Raw genomic sequence first — 21,629 nt, 5'->3', positions numbered from 1 at the left:
GCTGGTCCATTGTTATGGTCATACACGTGTTAGCGGTCCGGTAGAGTCTGCGGGATACTAGTACCATGCTTCATTGACAATAAAACTGGCTGGGTGCCCTCATCCATTAACGGATCTTGTGGTCATTGGGCAGGTTGCTCAAGGTCTGCCATGCCAGCTGTCTGCGCAGGACTGGGGCGACACACAGAGGGAACACACACATGCAGACAAACATCTATTAACATCTAACAACAATTGTGTGAATCAAATATACCAAGGGATACAGGAAGTATCTTTTCTTCCAAAAGAACAGGTGTCTTCTAAATGAGATTAAGGAGTCATCCATTGGGACTAGTACACAAGAGATAGTTGCATGCGTTTTTGACCTCAGCTGTGAACTCAAACTGATTTGGTTAAACTAATGTCAACTGCTTGCGGGTGCTTTTATTTTGGTTTAAGCCAGACTTATTTCAGTTTAGCCAAAGGCTTAATTGAAACTTAAATATACAATTTCTAATCTGAAATAAGAGTTTCCACACAGGCTTATGCACCAGTTTTAGGCAAGAAAATCATTGACGTTCAACCAATGCAACTTTCATGTGTTAACAAAGCCATAGTTTGGAGTAATGTTCAGAGTATAAGCATGGAGTATAAGCAAAAGTGTCCACATTGGCCTACCTCTGTTCCCACCAAACTTAGATTCCTGGTAAAGAAGATAAACAAAGGTGAAACTGAAGCTGTGTGGAAACTGTTTGCCTATAGCTTGTAGTTGTTCTCTTTAATCAATGCCTCTCCCACCTGAGTCACTAGGGCATAACAGTCAAACTCAGGATCGCCTACCTCCCAAATCTCATCGATCCTTCAGGTAGGATGAGCAGAAGCAAGAGTTATTTTAAGAGAAATTACACCCAGATCAGAGCCCCTCATTGAAGTCAACATTTCACATGAGAGCAGCACACAGATGCCTAGCGCTTCCAGAATTTGAATCACAGCTGTAACGGACAGGAATGTTCCACCTTTGCCATGGTGGGTGTCAAATGGTCCATAATTTGACAGAGATTTGCTGGTGATGTTTGTTTTACTTTTCCAATTTAGCTAATAACATTCTACAGTGTATCAATTATGGCTCAGCTTCCAAAGGAGCTTGAGGCATTTAGGTGCTCAAATCCCATTGACTTTCAATGACAATATGCTAATCACATACTTTTATTGCTTTAAACCATAAAAAGAGTGTGCAGAAGAGATTTTATCCAATATTTTGTCTCCTTTTCTAATTTTTCTCCAGTTGGAAAACAGTTAAAATAGTCATATTTGTCCCTATCTTTCATTTAGTAAGTTATGGTGGAGAACCCTCATATTCAATCAATTAAAAGGCATGGGAGTGGAATTCAGAAGACCTGGTTACATTCCAAGTTCAGCCACAGACTCCCTGGGTGATCTTGGATGCATTAGTTATTCTTCCTCATTGTTCAGTGGTCATGCATAATAAGAGAAAGCAGCAAACTGACGCATACTCTCCTACTATACCACCTCCTGTTTCAAGCAATATATCATCACAAACATACCTTGTTTTTCACCTATGTCTGGTAATAATATTGACTTCCCTCATAGGGGTGCGGTTAGCATAAAATCTGTTCATTATTGTGAAGGTGCTTATATTACAATGGTCAGGACCACAGAATTACCTAGATATACAGGAGGACTATTACCCAGAGTTGGCAAATTGCGTGTTGAGCTTTAAGCATGAGTAGCCTCACTGAAGTCAATGACCCTTCAGCTGATGCTTCAGTGGCATATTTTGAGCATGTGTTAAACTCCCATTGACTTTAAAGCGACTACTCACAGGCTTAAAGTGAGACATGTGCTAAAATGCTTTGCTGTAATGAGGCCAAAGTTTGGTAGGAAGTGTTTGCATGACAAGGGCACTGACCATTTTGAAAACAAGTCTGGATGCTTTGCTTTGTTTTGTTTTAAAATACACTATTTTTCAAAGAGGAATCACTTTGGAAGAATTATCTGGTCCAGGTTATACAGAAGCTCAGACTAAATGATAACAACAGCCCCTGCTGGCCTTGGAATCCAGGAATCTGAGAAAATTATCTACCCGGTGTAATGTTTCCCACTATGTGTAGTCACTATCACGTAAAAGCTATCCACATAGCTTTTATACTTGAGCCCTCCATTGAAGGCCAGATCTGAAGCCCTGTGAAGCCAACAGGTGTCTCTCACTGGATCACACTCATGGGTTTGCAATACGAGGCCCTAATCTAGATTCACACCTGTGTAATTTAGGCTACGTCTGCCCTTGGAGCTACAGGTGTGATTCCCAGCTCGTGTACACATATTTGTACTGAGTTGTCATTGAGTTAGCGTTCTAAAAATAGAAGTGTAGCCACAGTAGCACAGACAGCGGCAAATGGCTATGTGCTAGTCACCTCAAGTACAAAGCCACTCAGATCCCAAGGGCACATACTTCATTCAGCTAGACTGTGCTGCCGCCACTCCCCCAGCTTCTAGTGTAGCTGAAGCCTTAGGCCAGGTCTACACTACCCCCCTAATTCGAACTAAGGTACGCAACTTCAGCTACGTGAATAACGTAGCTGAAGTTCGAAGTACCTTAGTTCGAACTTACCTTGGTCCACACTCGGCAGGCAGGCTCCCCCGTCGACTCCGCGGTACTCCTCTCGCCGAGCTGGAGTACCGCAGTCGACGGCGAGCACTTCCGGGTTCGACTTATCGCGTCCAGACTAGACGCGATAAGTCGAACCCAGAAGTTCGATCGCTCGCCGCCGAACTACCGGGTAAGTGTAGCCAAGGCCTTAGAGTAGAATTCAGCTTAGTTGACCTGAGCCTCATTGACACAGAAGCTGCTTTGTACCATTCTAGCAGTATGAAAAGGGCCGGAAAATGGACATAAATGACATTGACATTCACCCCAAGGCTCAGTTACATTCACAGAGCCACATGAAGTCTCTATAATGTGAATGAGAATTAACTCCAGGAACTCTCAAGCAAAAAAAAGACAAAAGTTTCCACTGAAAATCCTTATGCTGCAGACTTTTTCCTCCCAATTAAAGAGACACAGTGGGAATACATGGGTGTAAATCCCCCAGTGTGTTGGGCACAGTGGATGCAGCATAATTACACCCCAAAGGTCATATAAGGGGACTGAAATAGACCATAGATATCAGCACATTCATTCTGCAGAGAGCTGAGCAGAGAAACCCGGAGGTAGGAGGACATTATTTTGGATCTAGCTACATTCCGGTTGGCGTTCACTATTGTATGGACTGAAAACATATCTGAGGGCATGTTGCTTTTGCTCCCTTGACTTGAACTGTCTCTGTATAGAAACCTGGGGAAGATTCTCAAGTGGCGTCATTTCAAAGAAAGAAATTTCACCTGCTGGGAATTGGTCCCCTTAGTATTTATTTTTCTTGCTTTCCTAAAGAAATTTAAAACTGCAATTAAATAGATGCCCATCTTTGGAAGTTCTTGACATTAGCCATCCCCAGGGCTCTGTATAGTAATGTAAAATCTATCAACAGGTATACAGATTGGGAAATGATGTAATTAGACTGCAAGTTCTTTGGGGCAAGGGCTGTCTTTTTTAGTTCAGGGTTTGTCAAGAGTATAACATAATGGAGTCCTGATCCATGCTCGGGGCTCCTAGGCATTAATGCATTTCAAATAAATATAAATAAATAAATAAAACATGTCCCACAAGCAATGCAAACCAGAACATACAACTCAAGAAAATGAGTCAGAGATAGTTCTGTATAGGCAGAATGTGGCAAGATATACCAGTACCTGATAATTAACTTAAAGCAACTAGGAGTTTGTATTACGTTTTATTACTTTATTTGTAGAAAGAGAGTGTGTAGAATTAACACTAATGGTGAAGTATTTTTTTGTCCTTGTATTTAGTTTATTTTTTTCAGTTCCCTGTTTCACTAAGCCAACAGTGATTTCTGGAGATTTTGGACACTGAATTAGGTCATTGCCAATTACATTTTAATTTTGACTGATCATATCATAAACACCGAACTTCCTAATTCTTTAACTTTAGAGGTGTTTAGCAACTTGATTGGATTGTCTGCTTTCTCATACATTTATCCAGGAATCATTTTTTGCAAATGCACACATGAATGAGACTCCTCATGTGGCAGTTTGCTAGATCATAGCCCTTGGCTTTATGTGACATCTGATAGATGTTCTATTCCCGAAATCCAGGCTGTGGTCTCTAAAGTCTCTGTACTCATGCAGCCTTTGCAGGTGTCTTCAAAACAGAGCCTCTTGAGAACCAGCAAATGGGACTGGATTGATGGTTGTGGAGGTGGGTGCATGATATGAACAGTTTGTCTGTCTCTCTCTATAGACATGGCCCCCATCTATGTAGTTTGATCAGTCATATCATTGGGTTTCTGCAGAGCTGTATAATCTCATATTTATAGGGTATATTCAGGGGCAATTCTGTGCTTAAACCAGGGAAACTTATGAGACTAGAATCTCTTCCTGCCCCTGCCACAAACTAATTGTGTGACCTTAGAAGAGAATCACTTCTTGCTTCTCTGTGTCTCAGTCTCTCCATCTGCAAAAGTCCAACCTACCTCAGCCTGAAATTGTGAGGCTGACATAACTGATGTTAGTTGTTCAGAGGTCCTCTGCTGGAAGGTGCTATATAAATGGTAGGGGACACATAGTGACACCTTCACATTGAACGGGATCTTGTTTTGTAAATAGTCACATTGGTATCTGTGAAACTGTTCATGGAACAAGTCAAAATCTAATCAGCAAGGGCTCAAATTACTGCCTAGTTATTTATCATTATTATAATTACAAATAAGAATAGGAACAATGCCTCATACATTTCTCAGAGGTGGTCAAAATATGGAATTTCTGTCCCAGAAGATCATACAGTTCAAAATTTGGTTTAATCCCAGATCAGACCAAAAAGTCAAAATCTCAGGGCTTTTTTGTGAAACAAAATATTCGGAAATATCGCATTTCTATAAGGTGAATATGTTGGGGGGCGAGGGGCGTTAAACAAGGTTTAACATTTCATGTTGACTTTATTGTTTTGACTATATTATTGTTTAAATTATACACCTGAAACAAAACATTTCAACCTGATCAATTTCCCATAGACAATTAAGACAAAATGAGAACATGAAAGCTAAATATTTAGATTTTCTTTAATCGGCATTTTCTTAGGAAAAAAATTCCTCTGAAAATTTTTAACCAACTCTGCTTTTTTTTAGTTTCCCTCTCCTTCTCTATACACAGTTGTCACATTTCCTTAAAATCCTGCAGTCGCATACTGCAGGTCTTTGGAAATTTCTTCATAGTTTAGATCTTTTAATTTCCTACCCAAACAAAAAAGAATCAGACTTTTTACCTCTCTTTTGTACTCTCTCAGGTTTTCTATTAGCCTTTTCTTTAACCCCCACTCCCCCAAAATCAAAATGGGCTTTGGTCCATATATTATTAAACCATAATCAATTCTATTTGAATTTGAATGATCAACAGTTATTTGGGAACATCTTTGATTCAATTATAAGAATGTCACTTTGAATTTCCATAGGAACAGTCATCTCAGAAACTCAAAGGGTACTATAAACATTAATGAAATTAGCCCCACACTGTGCTGAGGGATAAGTAAAAGTCATCATCCCTTTTTATAGGTGGAGACACAAAGGCAAAAAGAAATGAAACAGCATGCCCATGTTCGCTGACATTTTAGTATAAAGCCCTTAGGTGCATTAAAATTCCACCTGTCATGTTGAAAGGAAAGTTTGGTTTTTTTTGCAGGATCTCAGTATTATTCTTTCGCATTCACCGAGAAGAGGGAAAATACTCATTGTGCAAATCAATGTAGCTCCATCTACTTCAAAGTAGTTTTGCTGATCTGTGTCCCCTGCGAGTCTATGCAGTGTTCCAATTAGAACACAGTGTAGTCAATCCATTTCTTAGTATTACCAACAATCAATCACTGTGCATGCTTAATGTAGCAGGAAAGAAGATGGGATGGTTAAAGGAATTTGAAAGAGGATAAAATTGAAACAGTTTAGTGAAATTTATCCATCTACCCATTAGTCTATTGGTCAATCTGCCTATTGGCTTATGGGTTTTTCTATTGGTCTCCCTGTGTGTCTGTCTGATTTTCTATTGGTCTGTCTGTGAGTCTGTCTGTCTGAAAGGCACATTCCAGGAAGTCCTGATTTTTTACACAGAAACAATGAACTTTGTGGGGGTGATACTTTCCCTTGAGACATTTTCTCTCATTTTCTGGCCACATCTAGAATACAGAAATGCCAGCCAACACAGACGGGGATTTTGGAAGGAGCCTAAAGGAGATTTGCACTTGGTGAAGTGAAGGAAGAATTTGCCGCAGTGACATTGGGGGAACATTTTCAAAGGTATTAGGGCTTCCCCTCAGCCTCCCTTGGCTTTTGTCATGCAGACAGAAAGCAGAAGGCCGGAGTCCAAAGTGCAGGCAATGCGATGTTTACTGGGGTTACCAAGCAAGCATAATCCACAGCTCTGTACACCTGTAGAGCTTTATTTGATCTTTTTTCCCACCTCCTCCTTCTAAGCAGGCTTAATTATGCCTCTTGTGCACAACCCTGGTCCCACCCCTTACAATTTATGGTCATGTTCTGTTTTGGAGGGTCGTGAGTCGGGAGGTTTCAGTACCACCTCTTTTTTATCCCATGGGAGGGGTAGAGAGTGAAGTTGTGTTTCAGCCAGGGTCACCATTTCTTTGGCTTTTGGTGTTTCTTATACCTCCGCCCATCCACCTCACCCCTTCCAACTGGTTGTTTGACCTTGTCTTGGGAAAGGAATTCTACATATGTATATCAACCGCCCAGCAACACTTTAACTCGATTCCTTATCTTTTCTTATCGGGCTGTAACTCCAACTGGCTAGGCAGAAGCAACATATGGTGTCCTTGTTCTTTGCTCACACATGATACTAAGACATAAACAATTGTGTTTTAAAGACCTCAAAATTCAAATGGTCAAACAAAACCCAAAAGTCTATCTCAGGCAAATATACAGACCTTAATGCTGCATTACCATCACCAACAAAATGCACATGGGGCAGTAAAACACCCAGGTACAGATCCTTACAGGGATTTAGGTGCCTAACTCCCATAGAAATCAAAGGTTGTGAGCCACTGAAATATCTTTGAGGACATGACCCCCAACTCTCATAGAATGTCCATTGGAGAATGTGTGCCTTTGACTATTTCTCCTTATTTCCTGCAGTAGGTCACTTCTTCACATGATAGCTGGGTATTTATTGTCTCCCACAGATGAAATATGCAAAGGAATCAAGAATGGGGAACCTCACCACAGTGACTGAATTCATTCTACTGGGATTGTCCAACCACCATGAGCTGCAGGTGCCTCTGTTCTCCATCTATCTGTTAATTTACTTGATTACCCTGATGGGGAACATCCTCATCATCCTCATCACCATAGACACAGCCCTTCAAACCCCTATGTATTTCTTTCTCAGAGTCTTATCCTTCCTGGAGATCTGCTACACCTCGGTCACCATCCCTAAGATGCTGGTGAACTTCCTCTCAGACAACAGGAGCATTTCCTATGTGGGTTGTGCTGTACAAATGTACTTCCTGCTCTTCCTTGGAATCTCTGAGTGCTTCCTTCTGGCTGCAATGGCGTATGACCGCTATGTGGCCATATGCAACCCATTGAGGTACAGACTCATCATGAACAGGAGGGTCTGCCTTTCATTGGTAGTTCTCTCTTGGTTCAGTGGTAACGTGGTATCCCTAGTACAGACAACCTGGGTTTTCAACTTGCCATTTTGTGGGTCCAATCAGATTAACTATTTCTTCTGTGACATTCCCCCATTGCTTAAGATTTCTTGCACTGACACCTCTTCATATGAAATGCAGTTGTTTACAGCTACTATACTGGTCAACTTTACTCCATTTTCTCTCATCCTTGTGTCCTACATTGTTATTATCTCCACCATTTTAAAGATGGCTTCGGCTGATGGCAGACACAAAGCTTTCTCCACCTGCTCCTCACACCTCATTGTGGTGATATTGTATTATGGGAGCAGTGGCCTGATCTATTTAAGACCCAAGTCCACTAACTCACCGGACAGCAACAAAGTGCTGGCTCTGATGTATACAACCATCACCCCCATCTTGAACCCTATAGTCTACAGCCTGAGGAACAATGAGGTGAAAGGTGCTGTGTGGAGATTGTTGTGGGATGGGCTGAAAGGAAAAAATATTTTCTCAAAGAAAATAATTGGGATACAGGTCTTGTTCTGAGATCAGTTATCCAACTGTATAAATCTTGAGTAGTTCCTTTGATGTCAATGCCATTCACTGCTACCATTGAAGTAGTTTCTTAAAACTGCAAAATGAAACACACAAAAATGTTGAAAACATTTTGTCAATTTTCTGGGGGGATGAAATTAGAAATTTTGGCCAGAAAAAGGCATCAAAGTTTCAGAAATGTTGATCATATATACTGCTGCTTGAAACACACAGAAAAATCTCAAAAATTCATCTACATTTAATGTGAATATGCATGGATTTTTTTTCATTTTAACTCAAAATTGCAATGAAATATGTTGTTAAAAAAGCTAATTTTGGAAGACAATGTTCATGTGCTGCAAGCTAACCATTTTGAGAATGATTTTGAACAAAATTTCAGTAAAATTGTAGAAAATGAGCATGAATAATAAACAATAAAGTACAATAGAAAATTTCACGAAAAAGACAAAAATAGGTCAATTTGAAGTTACCAAATGAAAGTAACTTCATTTGTTTTGTAATTTTTTCACCATTTCTACTAAACACAGAGCAGAAAATGAAATGAGAAAAGGAGAGTCCTTTAGCACTGAGAAGATATTCACAAGCCCTAGAGAAAAACATTTCCAATTTCATTGCAAATACAATTTCCCCATCAAGACTTTTCTCAGTTCCACTTTCACACCCTGTTCTTCAGGGTGTAGCTCAATGGCTTCAGCATGAGAGGTGACTGTGTTGTAAAGCACAGGCAACACCCTGTCATTATTCAGCGAGTAGCTGGAGATGGGCCCAACTTGGGTGTCACAAAACAGGAGGAGGACGGTCAGGTGAGACATACAGGTGGAAAAAGTTTCCACTTCATAGAGCATATCTCAGGATGGTGGAGATGAGGTATACATAGGACAGGACTATACATAGGAATGTTGCTCACCTTCTGAAGATCCTGAAAGCAAACAAGTTGATCTTCTTGAGGTAGGTGTCACTCCATGCAAGAAGCTTACTTGATTTCATTGGGCTACCATGGACAGTACTGTACAGGTCAACATAAATAATGTAGACAGAATCAGGACTTTTTTCTGTATTCTGGTGGTGCTTAATCAGTGAAGTGTGTACCCAGGCACTACAAACAACACACACAGTTATTGTATGAATTGAATAAAACCAGGGACATGGGGAGAATAGAGAGGAAACTTATTTCTTCACTTCTAAAAGCACAAGTCTCTTCTAAATGAGAATAATGAGCCCTCCTTTGGGACTAGTCCAAAAGAGAAAGTTGCATTGTGCCTTGAGCTATCTCAGTACAGAAACCCACGATAAATTCTAAATTGTAGCAGAGAATGTACACAGGCTGAGGATCGGTCCTGAGTATTTTTCTTGCTTTCCTGAAGAAATTAAAAACTGCAATTAAATAGGTGCCTCTTGTTGGAAATTCCGAACATTAGCCATCCCCAGGGCTCCAAATAATAATGTAAAATCTTCCAACAGGCATACAGATTGGGAAATGATGTAATTATACTGGAAGTTCGATGGGACAAGGGTTGTCTTTTTGCTCGGGTTTTGTCCAGAGCATAGAACAATGTGGTCCTGATGCATGATCGGGACTCCTAGATATTATCTCAGTTCAAAGAAAGAAAGAAAGAAAGAAAGAAAGAAAGAAAGAAAGAAAGAAAGAAAGAAAGAAAGAAAGAAAGAAAGAAAGAAAGAAAGAAAGAAAAGGTGTCCCACAAGCAATGCAAACCAGAACCTACCACTCTAGTAAATCAGACAGACACAGTTCCATATCTGGCAGAGTCTGGCAATCAATAAAGGGAGAAACTAGTATCTTATAATTAACGTGAAGGCAACTGAGAGATTGTATTGTGTTTTATTACTTTATTTGTAGAAAGTGATTGCATAGAATGAATGCTAATGATGAAGTATATGTCCTCTTTTTATTTAATTGTTATCTTTATTTAATCATTTTTAATTCCCCATGATTTTCAGAGCTCTCAGACACTGAATTAAGTTATTGCCAATTACATTTTAATTTTACACAGATTTTCCTGATTCTGGAAATCTAGAAGTGTTTAGCAATAGGATTGTCTACTTTATCAGACATTTATCCAGGGCTCAATTTTGCAATGGCACACATGAATAAGCCACCTCATGTGGCAACATTTTCTAGATTGTAGCAGTTGGCTTTAAGTGATCCCTTACAGATGTTGTTTTTTTCCTGAAATCCAAGGTGTCCAGGCTGTGGTCTCTGCAGCCTCTTTATTCATGAAGACATTACTTCTGTCTTTAGAATGGAAGTGGGTGCATGAAATAAAAAGCTTGTCTGTCTCTGTATAGAGACATGGCCCCCATGTGTGTAATATGATCGGTCATATCACTGGGTTTCTGCTGAGGGTTACACTCTCATATGTATAGGGTATATTCAGGGGTAATTCTGTGCTTAGACCTGGGCAACTCATGAGATCCAGAATCTCTTACTGCCCCCACCACAAGCTTGTTGTGGGACCTTGATGGAGAATTGCTTCTTTCCTCTTTGTGCCTCAGTTTCTCCATCTACAAAAGTGGGGTAAATAGTGACCTGCCACAGCCAGAGGTTGTGAAGCTGGCACAACTGATGTTAGTTCCTCAGAGAACCTGAGTTGGAAGGTGCTGTATAAATGTTAGGGGACATATTTTAATACTTTCAGTCTGAAAGGGACCTTGTTCCATAAATAATCACATTGGTTTCTGTGGAATTGCTCAGGGAACAATTCAAATGGTAATCAGTAAGGTCTCAAAGAACTGGCTAGTTATTCATCATTACTATCATCAGAAATAAGAATAGGAACAATGCCTTATACCTTTTTCAGGGCTAGTCTAAAAATTGAATTTCTGTCCTGGAAAAAATGAATAATTTCAGAATTTGGTTTTATCCCAAATCAGGCCAAAAAGTCAACATTTCAGATTTTTTCAGTGAAACAAAATATTCTGAAATATAGCATTTCAATAAGATAAAAACATTGGGAGGATTTAATACGTTGACATTTATATTATATTATATTATATTATATTATATTATATTATATTATATTATATTATATTTAAAATGATAAAGATTAAATCATTTCCCCCCCACAATATGAATTTCCCAAACAAATTTAAATAAAAATAAAACATTCCAGGTGAACATTCAGATTTTGTTTAATCAGCATTTTCTTACCAAAAACATTCATCTGAAATGTTTCAATCAGCTCTACTCTCCTTTACAACCCTCTACATGTCTATCCATAGTTGTTATATTTTCTGGCAGTCATATAGTCACATACTCCAAGTCTCTGGAAGTTTCTTCATATTTTAGATTCTTTAATTCCCTTCCCCCACAACAATATTCATATTTTCCCTTCTCCTTTTTACTATCTCCAATTTTCTATGAGCCTTTATTAAAAAAAAAAAAAAAAAAAAAAAAAAAAAAAGCAATGAATTTTGGCTCTTGTCCATATATTATGAAAAAATAATCAATTCCATTTTTACTTGAATTATCAACAGTTATTTAGGAATGTCTTTGATTCAATAATAAGAATATCAATTTTCATTTCCATACCACCCGCTACTTGAGGATCTCAACATGGTCTATAAATGAGTTAGGATCTGAGGCTAAAATAGGGAAAGAACAAGTTAAAAATTGCTTAGACATGTAAGAGGTCTTCAAGTGAGCAGGGACTGATGAAATACATCCTAGAATACTCAAGGAACTGACTGAGGAGTTATCTAAAATAAATAAATTAATGGAGATATCCTATTTCCTAGAACTGGAAGGGACCTTGAAAGGCCATTGAGTCCAGCCCCCTGTCTTCACTAGCAGGACTAAGTACTGTTTTTGCCCTAGATCCCTAAGTGGCCCTCTTAAGGATTGAACTCACAACCCTGGGTTTAGCAGGCCAATGCTCTAATCACTGAGCTATATTATCTTTGAAAAGTCATACAAGATGGGAGAGATTCCACAAAACTGGAAGAGGGAAAATATAGTGCCCATCTATAAATAGAGGAGTAAGAAAAACTTGGGGAACTACAGACCAGTCAGCATAACTTCAGTACCTGGAAAGATAAAGGAGCAAATAATCCAGCAATCAATCTTTAAACACCTGGAAGATGATAAGTTACTGTCACTGTCAAGAACAAATCATGTCAAACCAAATGACAGAGTAACAAGGCTTGTGGATAGGAGGAAGCACTAAGTATGTCTTGACTTTAGCAAAGCTTTTGATACTGTCTCACATGACCTTCTCATAAACAAATTAGGGAAATACAACGTAGATGGAGCTACTATGAGGTGGATGCATAACTGTTTGGAAAACCATTTCCAGAGAGTAGTTATCATTAGTTGAGATCATGCTGGAAGGGCATAATGAGTGGGGTCCCGCAGGGATCAGTACTGGCTCCAGTTTTGTTCAATATCTTCATCAATGATTTAGATAATGGAAAAGAGAGTACACTGATAACATTTTTGGATGATACCAAGCTGGGAGGGATTGCAAGTGCTTTGGAGGATAGGATGAAAATTGAAAATGATTTGGACAAACTGGAGAAATGGTCTGAAGTAAACAGGATGAAATTCAATAAGGACAAATGCAAAGTACTCCACTAAGGAAGGAACAATCAGTTGCACGGATACAAACTGGGAAATGACAACCGAAATATGCGTCAACGGTGTAACAGTGTTACCAAAAAAAAATAACATCATTCTGGGATTAGCAGGTATATTGTAAGCAAGACACGAGAAGTAGTTCTTCCGCTCTACTCTGTGCTGATGAGGCCTTAGTTGGAGTACTGTGTCCAGATCTGGGTGCCACATTTCAGGAAGGATGTGGACAAATTGGAGAAAGTCAAGAGGAGAGCAACAAAAATGATTAAAGGTCTAGAAAATATGACCTATGAGGGAAGATTGAAAAAAAATGGGTTTGTTTAGTCTGGAAAAGTGAAGACTGAAGTGATAACAGTTTTCAAGTATATGAAAGGTTACAAAGAAGAAGGCCAAAAATGTTTTTGTTCACCTCTGAGGATAGGACAAGAAGCAATGTGTTTAAATTGCAGCAAGAGAGGTTTAGATTGGATATTAGGAAAAATGTCCTATCAAGTTAGTTAAGCACTAGAACAAATTGACTAGGGAGTTGTGGAATCTCAGTCATTGGAGGTTTTAAAAGCAGATTAGACAACCACCTGCCATGAATGGTCTAGTTATTACTTAGTCCTGCCTTGAGTGCAGCGGATGGGACTAGTTGACCTATTGAGGTCCTTTCCTGTCCTACACATCTATAATTCTAAAAATATTAATTAATTTAGCCTCAGAATTCCACTGAGGGATACGTAAAACTTATCATCCCTTTCTATAGCTGGAGAAACTAAAGCACAAAGAGGAGAAGTGTCATGTCCATCTTCCCTGACTTTTCAGTATAAAGCCCTCAAGTGCTTTAAAATTCCAGCTGGTCATGGTGGATGGAAAGTTAGCTTTTTATAGAATCTCAGTATTATTCTTTGACATTCACTGAGCAGGACAGTAAGCTCTGTGAAGATCAGAGGTTTCTATAAATACTCAGCTGGTGCAAATCAGCAAAGTTGGGCAGTAGGGAAGGTGGGATGGTTAAAGGAACTTGAAACAAAATAGAATGTAAACAAGTAACTTGGGTTTACATGAAACCTGTCCATCTATCCATTGGTTTATTGGTCTATCTAGCTATTGATCTTTCCGTCATTGTGTTGCTCTGTCTGTGAGTCTGTCCATCTAGTTGAGGGGCCCGTTCCAGGCAGTCCTGATATTTTACACTGAAACTGAACTTTTGGGAATGATTCTTTCCCTTGAGACATTTTTTCTCGCATAGAAAACAATGAAAGTTTAGCCACTGACATATCTTTGAGGAGCTGGGCTCCAACTCCCATTGAATGGCCATGGGAGTTGGGACCCTACATTCCATGTGAGCCCTTGACTATTTCTCCTTATTTCCTTCAGTGGGTCATTTCTTCACATGATATCTTATTAGTTGTCTCCCACAGATGAAATATGCAATGGAATCAAGAAGGGGGAACCTCACCACGGTGACTGATTTCATTCTACTAGAATTATCCAACTACCATGAGCTGGAGGTGCCTCTGTTCTCCATCTATCTGTTCATTTACACCATTACCCTGATGGGGAACTCATCACCATGGACACAGCCCTTCACACCCCCATGTATTTCTTTCTCTGAGTCTTATCCTTCCTGGAGATCTGCTACACCTCAGGCACTGTCCCCAAGATGCTGGTGGGCTGTGTTGCCCAAATGTATTTCCTGCTATTCTTTGGGGCCTCAGAGTGCTTCCTACTTGCTGCCATGGCGTATGACCACTACATGGTTATATACAACCCATTGAGATACAGGCTTATCATGAATGGGAGGGTCTGCCTTTTCTTGACAGTTCTCTCATGGTTCAGTGGTAATGTGGTGTCCCTAGTACAGACAGCCTGGGTTTTCACCTTGCCATTTTATGGGTCCAATCAGATTAACTATTTCTTCTGTGATATTCCCCCATTGATTAAGCTTTCTTGCATTGACACATCTCAGTATGAAATGCAGTTGTTTACAGCTATGATACTGGTTATCTTCACTCCATTTTCTCTCATTATTGTGTCCTACACCTTTATCATCTCCACCATCTTAAAGATGGCATTGACTGAAGGCAGACACAAAGCCTTCTCCACCTGCTCCTCACATCTCTTTGTGGTGACATTGTATTACAAGAGTGGCAGCCTGATCTATATTAGACCCAAGTTCACTGACTCACCAGACAGCAACAAAGTGCTGGCTCTGATATACACAACCATCACCCCCACCTTGAACCCCTTTATCTATCACCTGAGGAACAAGGAAGTGAAAGTGGCTCTAAGGAGACTGTAGGGGGACAGGATGAAGAGAAAAATATTTTCTCAAAGAAAGTAATTTGGGCACAGAACTTGTTCTGATATCAGTTACACAATTGTGCAAATTTGGAGTAGCTCCATTGACAACAATGGCATTCAATGTTACGGTTGAACTAGTGTCCAAACACTGCAAAATGAAACATGCAAAAATGTTAACATTTTGTCAATTTTTTGTTGGGCTTGAAATTAAACATTTTGGCCAAAAAAGTCACCAAAGTTTCAGAAATGATGCTTGTCTCTGTAGCTGCTTGAAGCACACAGAGAAAAATTACAAAAACTCATCTACAATTCAGATTAATATGCACAGATTTTTTTTTCATCTCAGCTAAAATTTACAATGAAAAATGATGTTGAAAAATGGGATTTTTGGAAAAAAATGTTGATGTTCTGTATGTCAAATTATTGTATGTTAGATGATATGTGCACATGATTGTCCTCTAATTACATGTATTTATTGTGAATGGATTGCCTAGATCTGCGAAAGAGATATGAACAGCATTACCTCTAGGTTGATTGCAAATTTAAGGTCAATGCTGACCAGCAGCTATTAATTTAATCATGAATGGTTGGTTGACTGTGGCAAAGTAAGCTGGTAGTTCAGTCACTCCTTCCTGGGAGAAGTGTCCACATGTGAGGAAACTTCCTTCTGAATTCTCATTCACCACTGCCTTGTTTTGCCAAGGTTTGAAATAAACCACGGTATATGCGGGCATGATTTTCCATGACCTTGTGTCTTCTGTAATGGATTACACCTGTACAGAAGAATGACAGAGCAAATGTAAAATGCTACCAGAATAGAATGATAGGTCCTGGTTCCTCTCTAAAAGACTCTGGTGTAAATCAGAAATGACTGCATTGACATTTATAGTCTCATTCAGAGGTGTGAATGAGTACTCAAGGTGCAAGGCAGTGGACATTCATATTCTACTCTCCTTTCTAGAATTGGTCCCTATATAGTAGGCCATTTGGCTGGTTGTTTTCCAATTTCTTCATTCTAGGTCCACTTTTCATGAGAAAAAATGCTTGAAACTTTTGAAATTAAAGCCATTGTACTGGCATCAAGGAGGGGGCTGAATCATGGCAAGGATGTTGAAAGTGGAGTAACACACTGATGTCTCAGACCCGTTGTGTAAGGCTCTCAATAAATAGGACTGGTAGCAGCAGAGCAGGTGAAAATGATGTCTGGTCACCAGGGGTAAAGGTAGGTCAGGACACTTACTGGTATGGGGCCGGGGCAGGCCTCAGGTGGAAGGGGCGGGGCTGGGGGTCAGCATCCCCCAGCCAGCCCTTCTAGGCCGCCTGGCCTGCTGGGGCTCCCGTGTTGATTTAAAGGGCCCGGGGCTTCGGATGCCACTGCTGTGGCAGCAGCAGCAGTGTCCGGAACCCCAGGCCCTTTTAAATTGCCGGCCCCAGGGCAGCTGATCCCTCTGCCCCACCCCGCCCGTCGGCGGCTGGGGGGGTGGGGCAAAAGGGGCAGGGACATTAATGTACTGCCACAGCAAAGGACAGTCCTTAAAGCTTGCCTCCCCTGTAGGCGGCCCTGCCGGTAAGAACCCTACCAGCAGGGCTGCCTACAGGGGAGGCAAAAGGGGCAGGGACATTAAAGTGCTTTAATGTGGGCTAGGTATGGGCCAGTGCAGTTCTTACCGGTACTCCATACCTGCCCCTACCGGTTCACTTTCACCCTGCTGGTCACCAAAGCCCAGATCCACAAAGGGACTTAGCACCTCAACATGAGATTTAGGCAGGTTTAGGCACCACTGCAATCCACAAACACCTGTTCTTCTGCCAATAAACTCTGTAGGCACCTAAACTAACTAATGGCCAGATTTTTAAAGGTATTTAGATGCTAGTGGGATTTTCAAAAGCATCTAAACACCCATTGAAATCCATACCTTTAAAAATCTGGCTCTAGGCACCTAAATTTGTACTGTCAACATTTCCTTAGTGCCTAAATTTCTGCCTCTAGGCATGCCCATTTGACACCAAAGCTGCAGCATGATCAAAAAAAACTATGAAGATCGGTGTTCCCCATAAGAATATGCTTAAGGTTGGCGGGTTGTCTGTGGGCGAGGACTGGCCTGCCTCCCAAGGTCTGAGGTGTTAACACCACCCTATACCGAAAACCCACCGACCGCTACGCCTACCTTCATGCCTCCAGCTTCCACCCCGGACACATCACACGATCCATCGTCTACAGCCAAGCCCTGAGGTACAACCGCATCTGCTCCAACCCCTCAGACAGAGACCAACACCTACAAGATCTTCACCAAGCATTCTCAAAACTACAATACCCACACAAGGAAATAAAGAAACAAATCAACAGAGCCAGATGTGTACCCAGAAGCCTCCTGCTACAAGACAGGCCCAAAAAAGAAACCAACAGAACTCCACTGGCCATCACCCACAGTCCTCAGCTTAAACCTCTCCAGTGCATCATCAGTGATCTACAACCCATCCTGGACAATGATCCCTCACTTTCACAGACCTTGGGAGGCAGGCCAGTCCTTGCCAACAGACAACCCGCCAACCTTAAGCATATTCTCACCAGCAACCACGCACCGCACCATAACAACTCTAACTCAGGAACCAACCCATGCAACAAACGTCGATGCCAACTCTGCCCACATATCTACACCAGCAACACCATCACAGGACCTAACCAGATCAGCTACAACATCACCAGCTCATTCACCTGAACGTGCACCAATGTTATATATGCCATCATGTGCCAGCAATGCCCCTCTGCTATGTACATTGGCCAAACTGGACAGTCACTATGCAAGAGGATAAATGGACACAAGTCAGATATCAGGAATGGCAATATACAAAAACCTGTAGGAGAACACTTCAACCTCCCTGGCCACACAATAGCAGATGTAAAGGTAGCCATCTTACAGCAAAAAAACTTCAGGACCAGACTCCAAAGAGAAACTGCTGAGCTCCAGTTCATTTGCAAATTTGACACCATCAGATCTGGATTAAACAAAGACTGTGAATGGCTATCCAACTACAGAAGCAGTTTCTCCTCCCTTGATGTTCACACCTCAACTGCTAGAAGAGCACCTCACCCTCCCTGATTGAACTAACCTCGTTATCTCCACACTGATTTATACCTGCCTCTGGAAATTTGCATTACTTGCATCTGAAGAAGTGAGGTTCTTACCCATGAAAGCTTATGCTCCCAATACTTCCGTTAGTCTTAAAGGTGCCACAGGACCCTCTGTTGCTTTTTACATATTCAGACTAACACGGCTACGCCTCTGATAATTATCACAGTTGTGCAATATCATAAATTTTAAGTATTTTTTTCTGATTTTTATCAGTTTAAATGTTCATAGTTGTGGGAAATAATGGGGGGGGGGGTACAGACAAGAGAGTGGGTCATTATTTAACGACAGGAGACGTTAATTTCAAAAAGTTAAAGCTTTATAATCACTAAAACAGAAACTGAAATCACATAACAAAATATACAAGGTAAATATCCTTACATCAAATTCTAATAAGTTCCCAAGCAGCATTTGTCTTACTTTGCCTATCCATAAATTTCTATTCAAAGGAAATATTTTTGTTGTTTTGTGTGTGTAGGGTGAAATTGATGATTACCCTCATTTACCAATAAAAATCTCATCCTTCAAACCTACCTTTAAGTCAGTGTTTAGAGCATGTAGCCAAAACATAGAAATCCCATGTTTGAATCCCTTCTATTTCTCAGGCAGAGAGTGAAACTGACCTGGGGGTCTCCCATATTTTTGGTGAGTGCCCTGAACAGTGGGCTAAAGCTTATAAGAGAAGCTGCCTCCTCTTCCTGACATTTTGTGTGCAGTTGGGCTTGCTCTCAGAATGCCTACTGGATGAGGTACACCACATGTTAGGCCCATGGAACTTGAAAGGTGCCTTGTGAGGATATTGACCATTGTAGCAGTGGATATATGTCTCCAAATTTTGCATCTGTTGTTATGGCAGGGGCTGGTGCTGCTTTGTTTTGGTGGATCCTGGTGGGGAGCTTCTGATAATGAGCGTGGTGATGTTGGGGGGTTGTTTGAAGGCCAAAAGAAGGAGTTTGGGAAAGATTTCTTTCAGGATGTGGCCCCCAGTGAGTATGCATTGTAATTTTTAATTATACTTACATCCGTAAATCTGCTAGATTGCAAAAAAGCATGTTCTTAACAAAGAAACTGGATTTCTGGCACATTATAACCATCTGTAACCCACTAACCCCACTTTGTCCGATTATTGTAGAAGTGTTAACTGCCTACTTCACCTTCAATGATTTCTTGCAACATGTGTGAACTCCTTATCTATTCCACCCTTGTACTTAGCTGTGATTCCCTGTGTACCTTTCTCCGACCTGAAGAAAAGCTCCATGTAAGAGCAAAAGCTTGTCTCTTTCACCAGCAGAAGTTGGTCCACTAAAAGATATCACCTCCCCCAACTCGTGTCTTTAATATCCTGGGACAAACACAGCTACAACAACACTGCAAACAATGTGTACCTCATGTAGACCGTCTGTACTGAGGAGAAATTCATCGCTACTTAAACCCCTAAAATCCCTGCCCATCTTTCAGTGCAGCTCGTTTGACTCACATTACTGCAAACAGATCCAGGGTCCATCCAGACTGTATCTTATGAGTCAACCTATACTGGCCCTGCAGTCCATACTTTTAAACTGGCCCTTCCTCACACTTGGGGTCTTACTATAGGTAATAGAACAGCCCTAATAATTAAGGACACCCACATGAGCTGTGGTTTGCTACATTGCATCGCATGATGAGCTCCCTTTCTATATATCTGTTAGTCTTTAAGGTGCCACCAGACTCCTTGTTGTTTTTGTAGATACAGACTAACACAGCTACCCCCTGATACTTTCTATATATTTGATTGCAACTTACCATAAATGCCTACAACATAGTTTGTGATTGGTTATAAAAGTCGTAGTCTTACTTAGAGCTTTTCTCAGGGACTCCTTGACCTCTTTGTTTCTCAGGCTGTAGATGAGGGGGTTGGCCAGGGGAGTCAGGACAGTGTAGAAGACAGAGAGCACTTTGTTCAGGTCTCTCAATTCAGCAGTGTCTGGGAGCATGTACACAATGATTAGGGTCCCATAGAAAATTGTGACCATGATGAGGTGAGAGGAGCATGTGGAAAAAGCCTTTTGCCTTCCCGTGGTGGAAGGGATTCTCAAGATGGTGCTGATGATACACACGTAAGATGTCAGGGTTAAGAGAAATGGAAGAAGAATCATTATGAAGGAGAGAAGGAAGATCACAAGAACCATCTTGCTGGTGTCACTGCAGGACAATTTGAGCAATGCGATGTAATCACAAAAGAAATGGTCAATTTCATTGGGCCCACAGAAAATCATTTGTGACATCCAACATGCTGTGTTGGTACTGACTGTAAAGCCACTTAGCCAAGACCCAACTGCTAGCTGGAGGGAAAACTGATCATTCATAAGGGCTGCATAATGCAGGGGTTTGCATATGGCTAAATACCGATCATAAGACATCACTGCTAGAAGACAACATTCTGTAGCTACCAGACAAGCAAAGCAATACAGTTGTACAATACAGCCCGCAACAGAAATGGTTCTGTCCCCAGTCAGGAGACTGGCCAGCAACATGGGCAGGATGTTTGAGGTGTAGCAGGTCTCCAAGCAGGATAAGTTCCCCAGGAAGAAGTACATGGGGGTGTGGAGGTGCTGATCAGCCACAACTAGCACAACGATGAGGATGTTCCCAGCCATGGTCACAATGTAGATCACTAGAAACAGCAGGAAGAGAAGGACCTGCAGTTCAGGGAGATTCCCAAATCCCAGGAGGATGAATTCTGTGACGCCTGTTTGATTTCCCCATTTGGAGTCTTCCATGGGTTGTATCTACAGAAAATAACTCACAATAATAAATAAATGCATTCTGTCACTGTTTGATTTCCCCTCACTCTGTTTTCCATGACCAGTCCCAAAAAGATAGTTAAACAAAGCTTTACAATGTTATTTGATGAAATTAGAAATTTAATATAGGGTCAATAATTTAAGCCTATAAAGATTATAATTTAAACTCCCATTTTCCTGGTGATTACTAATGTTATTTTTGACCCGATACTCCGGACAGTGAACATGCATTTCTTGGTATCTCTGAGGCTTGAGGCATCTGATGTCAGCTTAAAAGTAACTTGACATTTCATTAGCCACAAACCTTGTTAATACAACCAAATGCAATCTCCATTTCTTCCAACTCGAACTCTGGTCTCCTTTGGTATCATGCAGGTGTGATATTATCTGATTAAAATATGACCATATAGATCATTGTTGCAACCACTGTTCTATATTTGCAGCAAATATTGTACAAAGGTTGTTGAGTGAGATGTCTATGAAAAGGTTATGTTTTGCTGGTTATGATTATGCTATCTCTATGCATGTATCAT

At 40.7% G+C, this 21,629-nt stretch overlaps 2 protein-coding genes and 1 pseudogene across 2 annotated transcripts; 2 read left to right on the top strand and 1 right to left on the bottom strand.

Moving 5' to 3' along the window:
- The first annotated feature begins 7,321 nt into the window (after positions 1–7,321).
- Positions 7,322–11,139, top strand: LOC135975537 (olfactory receptor 10A7-like). The gene is made up of 2 exons (XM_065566749.1): positions 7,322–8,212; positions 11,128–11,139. The coding sequence occupies exons 1-2, from the start codon at positions 7,322–7,324 to the stop codon at positions 11,137–11,139; spliced, it is 903 nt and encodes a 300-aa protein (XP_065422821.1).
- A 3,160-nt stretch (positions 11,140–14,299) lies between these two features.
- Positions 14,300–15,222, top strand: LOC103306685 (olfactory receptor 10A7-like; annotated as a pseudogene).
- Positions 15,223–20,091: 4,869 nt separating this feature from the next.
- On the bottom strand, positions 20,092–21,075 carry LOC112060557 (olfactory receptor 11A1-like). Its single transcript, XM_024111526.2, has one exon. The coding sequence runs from the start codon at positions 21,070–21,072 to the stop codon at positions 20,092–20,094; it is 981 nt and encodes a 326-aa protein (XP_023967294.2). The 5' UTR covers positions 21,073–21,075.
- Between the last annotated feature and the right edge of the window lie 554 nt (positions 21,076–21,629).

Source organism: Chrysemys picta, chromosome 13 (genome assembly GCF_011386835.1).
Source record: "Chrysemys picta bellii isolate R12L10 chromosome 13, ASM1138683v2, whole genome shotgun sequence".
In the NCBI taxonomy this organism is placed as follows: domain Eukaryota; kingdom Metazoa; phylum Chordata; order Testudines; family Emydidae; genus Chrysemys; species Chrysemys picta.
This window is presented reverse-complemented; position numbering and strand designations above follow the sequence as displayed.